This window comes from Monomorium pharaonis, chromosome 7, assembly GCF_013373865.1.
Source record: "Monomorium pharaonis isolate MP-MQ-018 chromosome 7, ASM1337386v2, whole genome shotgun sequence".
NCBI lineage: Eukaryota > Metazoa > Arthropoda > Insecta > Hymenoptera > Formicidae > Monomorium > Monomorium pharaonis.
The window spans coordinates 18,536,296-18,545,806 of NC_050473.1; the positions used below are offsets into that span (position 1 = coordinate 18,536,296).

General features: G+C 35.5%; 1 protein-coding gene across 6 annotated transcripts in view; it reads left to right on the forward strand.

Moving 5' to 3' along the window:
• LOC105834064 overlaps positions 1–7,209 on the forward strand; it is a 124,345-nt gene extending 117,136 nt beyond the window's left edge. For all 6 annotated transcript variants that reach the window (XM_036289939.1, XM_036289941.1, XM_036289940.1 and 3 more), the window contains 9 exons: positions 939–992; positions 1,097–1,198; positions 1,275–1,346; positions 1,456–1,609; positions 2,000–2,157; positions 2,477–2,635; positions 3,491–3,625; positions 4,238–4,411; positions 5,137–7,209. In XM_036289939.1, coding sequence (XP_036145832.1) covers positions 939–992; positions 1,097–1,198; positions 1,275–1,346; positions 1,456–1,609; positions 2,000–2,157; positions 2,477–2,635; positions 3,491–3,625; positions 4,238–4,408 — 1,005 coding nt within the window. In that variant the 3' untranslated portion in view covers positions 4,409–4,411; positions 5,137–7,209. The remainder of the gene's footprint in view (positions 1–938; positions 993–1,096; positions 1,199–1,274; positions 1,347–1,455; positions 1,610–1,999; positions 2,158–2,476; positions 2,636–3,490; positions 3,626–4,237; positions 4,412–5,136) is intronic.
• Positions 7,210–9,511: the final 2,302 nt, after the last annotated feature.

Sequence of the window (9,511 nt, forward strand, 5' to 3'; positions counted from 1 at the left end):
TTATTCAAAAATAGATAATTAATACTCAAACGTAAATATAATATTTAAAATTCTACGGCATTGATGTATATATAATTAAATTAGGAAAAACATATAGAAAAAAAATATTAGTATGCGATAAAATTTATTTCTTGTTATTAAAAAAGTGTGTAACATAAAAAAAAGATATGAACTCTTTAAATCTCATAGAGTGAAATTTCACCCGAAAAGAGTGAAAAGTCTAGTTTGTGCAATTTTTCGATTGATTTGTCACTGAGTTAAAATTCATCCTCATGCATAGAAAAATATAATATCATTCTCACGCTAAGAAAAGATCATTTTTAATTTAAAGTTTTCTTTTTTTAAGCAATGATTATCTTTACAAAGAATTTTTTTCAGTATTTATTTGAAACAAATAAGATTTAAAATAAACTTCTGTGCACACTTCTACGCACTAGTAATTATTATTTATTTCAAATATTTTATAAACATATATCCGTAATTTATATAAGTTTATCATAAATATTAAATTTATTTAAAACATATTCTAACAATTTTTAATACTTCAATAAAGAATATTAAAACAACAATTCAATTTACTATTTTAACTTTTCTTATAATTAAAAATGTTTTCTTCGAAAGTGTATAAATGTATATTATGAAATTTTCTACAATTCGCGATGAGTATATTTTAAGGCATTTATCAAGAAAATATTCTTTGTTAAAGACAACTCTTACTTATTAGAAGAAAAAGAAATAAATTGAGCAATTGCTTCTCTCAGCAGTAGAACTGACATTTTTCTGTATGTACAGAGCTGAAAATTGAGCTCGTGCAATTTTTGAGTGATTCTTCACTCCACGAGATTTAGAAAGAAAATAGCGCGAGTTTATTTGAGAACACTCTGTACATGATAAGATGTGTCGCCATGAAACGACAGACGATATCTCATGTGTTGCAGGTTTTTATAGACTTCAGCAAGTACAAAGGAGTCCGTGATGTACAAGTGAAGAAGGCAAGTGTCCACACATTATGTAAAAAAATTGATCGCACCGGCCGATCAATATTTTGACCCAATCTTACTTTCTAATACCTTAATTGTCAATTGATCGTGTGTAGAGTCAGTACGGCCTTGGCATAATGATCATCGAAGGAAAGCATTTGGCTGTGGGGCAAGGTATCTTCGTGTCCGACATTCAAGAAGGCAGTGCCGCGGAACAGGTAATTTTCGCTTGCAACCTTGAGAGACCTATTTTAAGCGGGACTCATGTACTTTACAACGCGACCGATATTTCAGGCTGGATTGCAAGTCGGTGACATGATCCTGGCCGTTAATCTGGATAGCTTGTTAGGCCGCACGTATGATGAGGTACGTTGTCGCGTTCGCTTTTTTTTTAAACGAGGAACGATTCTACCAATCTAGATGTTAAGCGTTCGAGTAATCTAAACTCTACCTTGTTAATTGCCTTCTTTTTTAGGCGACGGAGTTATTAAAGAAAGCGGAGGGAGTCGTTAAACTAGTAGTTTGCAATCCTAACGAAAATAAGGAACAGAAGGCTAAGAGTCAGGAGCTCAAGGATGACTCGTCGACTTCGGTTGCGCAGAAGACCCCGCAAAAGAGCGGGGCGTCGGGTGAGTTTAATGATCTCATTAAACTACATTTCGTCTCGTAATGACGCACGCACGTTCTAACGTCAGAGAAGTTTAGGATTTGTAACTACAGTTACTATTTTCAAAGCAGGTTAATATTGTCTAAAACAATTACATTTAATTTATTAGATTTTGACAGCAAATATTACAATAATCAACGTGAAATCTGAAATTAAACTTTATCATTTTAGATGATATTAACACATTTTAAAAATAGTAACATAATATAACAAAATATTACATTACCATCAGAAAGTTTAGAATCAAGTACGAATATTTGATTTTAAACTTTCTGACGGTAATGTAATATTTTGTTCTCGAAATTATGATTTTGTACAATTTGTATTTAATTCCCCGTTATTGTAATGTCAGCAACCGGAAAGGAGCCAGTAGAACCTGAAGAGAAGAAAGTGCGACAGGATCCAAAGACCTGTAATGTCGAGATCGGCAAGGAAGTGACGATAGAGTTTCAGAAGGAGAAGAATCAAGGTATAGGTTTCTACATCGCTGGTGGTTCTAACACTCCCTGCGTGAGTACATTTTGTAATTTCCAAAATATATTTTGCCTGTTTTGCGCGACATGTAACATCGGATCTCGCAATGTCTTTTATGATTTCTTTGTTTTTGATTATGAGAAATTTTATTCATAATTTCAATATACTGCACGAAAGAGAAAGAAATCAATACAAATTTATTTGCCGAGATGATAATTTTTCGAACATCATATAAGTTTCATGTATGTAGATACTTGATTTAAAAAATAATTAATATATATTATAATAATTAATTTACTAAATATCAAGTAGCTTTTAATATATACGTATACATAAAAGAAAACACTTTTCCTAGAACGGGGTATTTGTTCTGGACGTATCTCCCGAAGGCGCGGCTGGGAAGGATGGTCGATTGCAACCAGGCGATCAGATTCTGAGCATAGGAAGCGTCAGCTTTACGGAGATAGAGCACGACAAAGCTCGCGAGACAGTTCTGAAGCAAGCTCCTGGGGCTGTACGTGACATTTATGCTCTGTTAAATAATAATCTCCCTTTAGGCGGAACAAGGAGAAGATAACATGAGGCGATCTTGCGGTATCTCTAATGAAGATTTTTCTCAAAATTTGTATAATTGGAATACTTCTCATATTCCAAGAAAGTCTACTTTTTTCCAACAGTTTTATATGTGAACTCTGACATATTCTAAGATGCCAATATTCTTAAATTACTTGTCACAAATTAGTTTGTGATACTATGTACTTTGACTTTAAGTTAGAATTGCGTTTCAAGATTAAAAAATAATCGGCGCCCTCAAGCGAAGTTCATACAGGAAATGATAAGAATTTATATAATATTATTAAATATCAAAATTAATCTCCTAAAAATTCTTTGTTTTGTTTCTGTCATTTACATTATCGATTTTAATCTCTTATAATTAGAATTGACTATCAAACTATATTATTATTGTTCTAAGATTCGTATAAAAAATTGAAAGAGTAAGATAAAACTACATAAAAATTCTGAAAAACTAAAAAAATCTAATTAAATCGAATTTCAATCCTGATAAAAATTTTTCTAAAAGTTTTTCATATAGTTTTTACAAATTTTTATGCAATTTTCAAAATTTTTCGGAATATATTTCTATATAATTGTATTATTTTTTTTTAATTTCTCAGATTTTACAAATCTTAAGATATTTCAGAATGTAGATATTCTCAATACTTCTAAAGTGTTCTAATTCATATACAAATCTTAAGAAATAAATTTACAAGAATATAATTCGTGCGAACAGCCCTAAGATTGTCACGTTTCTAATATTTTCTCTCGTCGTTCAATCGATTGAGTAAACGTGATGTGATTTCATTTATAGATCGTTATGACAATATTGCGCCACGAGAAACCAGCCGAGGAATATGAGGTCGAGATACAGAAAAAGAGCGGCAAAGGAGCTGGTCTCTGTTTCGCCGCGTTCTGGAGCAACAAGGGGGTCTACGTGAAGGAGCTAGTGAGTTTGGTTTTCCAATTCTATCGTCGTACCTAGATAATACATTTCACACGTTTATGTTCTAATCGCGTTCTATCGATTTCCATCTCTACACACAAAAAGAACGTTCTTATTTTAAAATACCTTTATTCTCGAAAAATTGAATATTGTAATAAGATTATAATGCAATAAACAGACACAGTTTGCTTATAAAAGAAACTTTGTACAGTTTTATCAAGAAAGGTACGTTCTTATTATTCAATAATAATTTTCATAAGGAAAAAAGAGAAAAAAATTGAATAGAAAATAACAATATTTTCACACAAACTAAGAATAAAAATTTTTTAATACTATTTATTTTCAAAACAATCCTATATATATATATATATATATATATATATATATATGTTACTCTTTAGATATCTGTTATAAAATTGAAATACAAATATAATATTTTTATGAAACTTGAGTGTATCAATTTTAAAGAAGATTAAATTATATATATGTGAGATTATTTTTTGTTTTAAATATAAACGAGAATAATTTATTGTTTATATGAAGCAATGATTATAAATAAAATACATTAGTTTTAATTATATATTAATGTTTGATAATGTTTCTTTCTGTATACAGACAGCGGGCGGCCAGGCTATTGAAACCGGCAAGATCTGCAAGGGTGATCGTTTGATAGCGATTGGTGGACTGGATGTTCACGACGCTTCCCTGGACGATATCGCTTTTCACATGAAGATATCTAATCCACTGCAAATGAAACTAGCTAGGTACCATTCCGCCAAACAATGACAGGTGAGTTTGACATGTTAGTTAAACGATCGAAACGCGAAATATATAAAAACTGTTCATTTAACAAGTGTATTCGAAGATAGTTTTTATTTCTTTGATTTGAACGTCAAGACAAGAATTATGTTATCTAAATATTTGCATAAAGAAATGGCATTACTGTATCTTTATCTATAGATTATTAGAATGATTACATTATTTCTATCTTTATTTTAGATTTAAAAAAAACACTATTTTCTTCAAATCTCATTGAGTTAATGTAAACATTAAAGTATTAGCCTTTGTTTCAATTTCCACGCACCACTTACCATTTATCTTAATAAGAAAAAAAATGTGTATAATGATAACAGATTGCACAGATCGAAACGTAAGCGTAGTGTAAAGATTATAAAAACTTTTACGCTTTATCAATCATCATTATGAGTTATTTATCCTTCGTATTTTTCAATTTTAATTTTTACTTGAAGAACTCTTATTTTTTCAGAAACAAAGATTTACAAATAAGAAATATATTGTTTCTATATCCTAAATTGATTTGCTCAACAGAGATATTGTCATATACAATACATTATCTAAATAAAACGATACATAATTTTAAATAAAATTATCCTTATCTTAGGATAAGAATATGTACTTTATCTTAACTTTATCTATATAATTTTAAGTTACCTAAGCGCAACGGCGATCGCGAGATTCCACGATGGCACTATTGAAAACGCATTATCTTTCAGGGTTCTGCGGGCGGAACTCCCAGCGCGTGTCCCGACGTACGAAGAAGCGCCTGCAGACACCATGGATTCTAGTGTGATATACATAGGTAAAATAACGTCTCGATAAACGTCGTACGAGTACCTTTGTTACGAGAGCTGTCGCGTGCAGCAAACTCGCTCTTATTAGTTACAAGCCGCAGCGTCGCCAATCGATCTTGCCGTTCAAGCTCGCGGACTCGCGTGCGACACGAGACGTGGGGCAGAGAAAAAGAGAGAGAGGAAGAAGTAGAACAAAGGAGGCATAAGAGCAACCAGCGAGCAACCAGAGAGGCGACTCACAGACTCACGTTACACATCAATCCGGGAACCAGCGGAGGAGAGAAACCAGGTGATTTTTGCAACCAGTCGGAGGTTACCCTCCCCCGAGTGTCGAGTGTGAAATCCCGTCGACGTTGGTCCACAAACGATTCCGTCTGCTCGTGCAAGCAGCCGATACGAAGTATCTCACACGCACGCACACACACACACGCGCGTTATTATAATTGTACAGCGAGGTGATACGCGTTATTGACCGCCCTCCCCGCCCCCTCGAGACTAGGAGAGAAAGAGGGAGTTCGATGGTGGCGAAGGTTCCGTCACGTAATCCGCGTGTCCCTACAACCACGAAGGGAGAATCGTCCGGATTCCCTTCCCCTCGGACTACGCTATCTCCACTCGTGTCTCCCCGATTACAAAATCAAATCCGCTTGCACGCACTCCTTCGTACCGCATCGCGCGGTTACACTTTAAGGGCAGGCAGAAGTGGCACGCAGTTTCTTCTTTTTCCCCCCTCCCCTCTCTTTCTTTTCTTTATACGATATAAGAGATTCTAGTCCAGCCCCGAGATCGACGTTTCGGCATTTCTCGCCTTAATTATCGCTCTCGCCCGCGTCGCGGCCGCCCCCGCTGCCGTAGAGTCGTTATTATGGTATAGTGTATTTTTTAATATTATAATAAAGAGCACACGGGACGACGCACGAGCCGCGTCGGAAAATGTACGTATACGCGTTATCGGGGGAATTTTTATCGTAATGTGAAAAATTTCTTCTTTTTTTTTTTTTTTTTTCGTCTGTCCAAACTTGCGCAAAGTAAGATGTGTAAGGTTTGCTGAAATTCATAAGTAGAATTTTATCGAACGTCAGCACAGAAAAATATGAATATTCTATCGCTAGGAAAAGCGATTAATCAGTTAACTTTTTTCCCTGTAGTAATGGTTAAAACTTTAACAAGGAATATTTTGATAATTGCCTTAAAATATAATCATTACGTTGAAAAACTCATTATCGTATACTCACTCGAAGAAAATATTATAATATTTTATAATAGAAAGAAACGTTTAAACAATAAGCAAGTCGAATTTTTGTCTCAACGTAATATTTTCGATAGTATTAAATTACTAGAGTTCAGAATATGTTTCGAATAAATTTTTCTTAAATTAAAAATACGTAATATTTACTGAATTTAGGTAACTTATGATATTTTTCTGCGTATACGCAGCCATGTATTTTAAATAAATATTATTTGTGTCGAGTAAATGATAAATATTTCTAAACTATTATTAAGAAAATATTCTTCGCAAGGATAATCGTTAAAAGAAGAAAACTGAGTAATCGCTTTTCTCTTAACACGAGAATTAAATTCCTCTGTACGTAGAACCGATAGGCGATCGTTCGAGGTGGCTCGTACGTCGGTGTACCAAGCAATGTAGACTAAATCGCCTAAAAAAAAAAAAAAAGAAAACATTAGAAATAAGTGGAAAAATACACACGCATACACATACGCTCGCTCGCTTACACACGTCCCTCGAGCGTAGACCGACGAACGCGGGGAGCGGTCGCGCCGAATGTCGAAACGTCGATCGAGAGGATCATCTGTAGCTGTAAGTGCTTGAAGACGCGCCGTTAAACGATCGCGGTGCTGTACAACTTCCAGCACCGAAACGGATGACGGATATCATCGTCCCGAGTGTTCAAGCGTTATCCTAATGCTCTGCGACCGCCGTCGAAAGCGCGGCGGGTGAAACGCGTCGATAAAGCTAGACTGGCTTGTTGAGTACACATAGTTAAATTAAATAAAATCCTACCTGTAACTAATCCTTACACGGCATTACACCTTAGAGATTTTCAGAGAGAGAAAGAAAAAAAATACAGAAAGAGAAATTATATATATATATATAAATGTAAGTAAATGAATAATTAAATATAATATATAAATAATTTAAGTGCAGAATCTATAAATAGGAGTCGCGGAACACGTGTTTTAATTTAACGAGTCGCTCGTATCTATCATCGCGTGAGTGGTTGCACGTTCTTAAAAGACGTTTTGCATTTGAATCTCGTATAAGTTTATTCGTAGCGAGACGTTTAACACAAGGACGTCGACTCTGCCTCGAGAAGAATGAGTAACGCCATTAAAATTGTTAGTTGTGTGTGTGTATCGCGATCATTACTATTACATATATTATATAGTATATTACGACGATTGTTGTATAAAAAAAAAAAGTAACTATTGCGTATTATTGTACGGTGCGTTATCGCGTATTAAAGTTTGGACTTTCGGACACAGCGGGGGAATAAGGCAGGCGCCTGGTTGAGGCGTTGAAAATCGAAAAGCGAACTGTGTTCAGAACAATGTTATTATTATTGATCAATAATTATCGTTATTGATTAGTAATAATGATTATCGATGAAAAAGATGCGAACTAGAGACGAGGATGTACATTCGAAGCATTTTACCCTTCAAATTTATCCCTATGTTAATTCGCACGCAAATGTGCAAAACTTTTTCCTTACGTTTACCGGTTTTACATCGGCGCGCCTCAAATGTCAAGCATTGCCTTTCGATTTTTTATCAATTGATTTCGGCCCTCAATTTTTACCACGCGACCAGTCAATTCGCATTTCTTACCACTTATCGTATGTATTGTTACATTGTCACATGTATGTTATTTATAATAAGTTAGAATCGTATTCGTTTAAAGTGCACTTCACACTTCTTGTTTACACCGCTTTTTGAGATGCCATTTGAATCAACTGAAGTACCGACGACGATAACCGTCGCGTTTCTACGATGGTTGCGAAGAAATATCTCGGCACCCGGTGGCCATTCCGGTCTACCGTCGTTCGTGCCTCTATCGGCGCGATTCTTAGAGAATTTTACCTGAAGTATAGAATATAAAAATGCGTCTAGCGTTAGCTGTGCGGAGGAACGGAGGCGAACATCCGTCGCGAGAATCGCTGGCCCGTGCTTCGCGCCACCGGATTCGAAGTTGCGTCCCGTTAAGTTTCTGTCGTCGCGCCGGTGAAAACGCGACCGTTTCCGGAAATGCACCGGCCGTACGACCGCTGTTTTCAATTAGCGGGAGATGACCCGGCCGAAGGAATTCCATCCGCGACTCCGGTTACCGGGTTGTTGGATGGAAAAAAGTCGAGGCGTCCCGTCAATTTTTTTCCTCAAAGGAGGGCAAAAAGGTTTGTAATTTCTACGAAATCAGATAGACTTACACTGCCCGGTGAGTCAGACACTGCACAGTATGTTAATATTTTGTAACTGCACAGAAAAAATAATGTCAAATCCAAGACTCTTTGAAAAAAGTTTCTTGCTTAAATATGAGACAATGATTGAATCGATATTAATTTTTTCTGTATGTGAAAATAGTTTTCATTGTTAAAATATATATACAATATGTATAAACAGCCCGGGATTTCGTATTCAATTTTATTCTTATATGTCTGTGTTGAGTTTTACGTTTTTCGAATTTTCCGATGTTTACAAACTTTTCTACCCTCTTGAAATCGAATTTGCCTCGAATACTCGTACTGGCACGGGCGATTACGTTCGTGCGCGACTTCGAAGACGGTTTGGCACGAATGTACGGCTATCTCGACATTACGTAATCCTCCATAGTTACAGTTCTGTTCACATATGCATTTATTGTACGATTATTGATAGCGTTATTGCACACGGAGCGGGACGATTGTAAAATGGCACGAGGGCAGCCGCGGATCCGACATCTAAATGTCTTGTGAGGAAAGAAGAGGACGAGGGGCGATAAAGAGGATATCTCGCGTGGCTTTCTCTCTCATCGTGGATTTTAGATAAATCAAAGGATTCGGCGTGCCATTTTACAACCAACGGTTCATGATTATCTTAATTATTGTTATCGTGATTATTACAGTCGACGTCATGGTCATCGTAGCGCGGCACTACTGAGAGTAAGAAAGAAACTATTATAGAATAAGAATAAACCGAAGGGGGTGAGAGACGGAGATCTATTAAAAGCATTAATTGCAATGTTGTAGTAAATGATGTTTGTTATTGTTGCATAAGTAATCTCTTTACACTTTTACCTCTTATC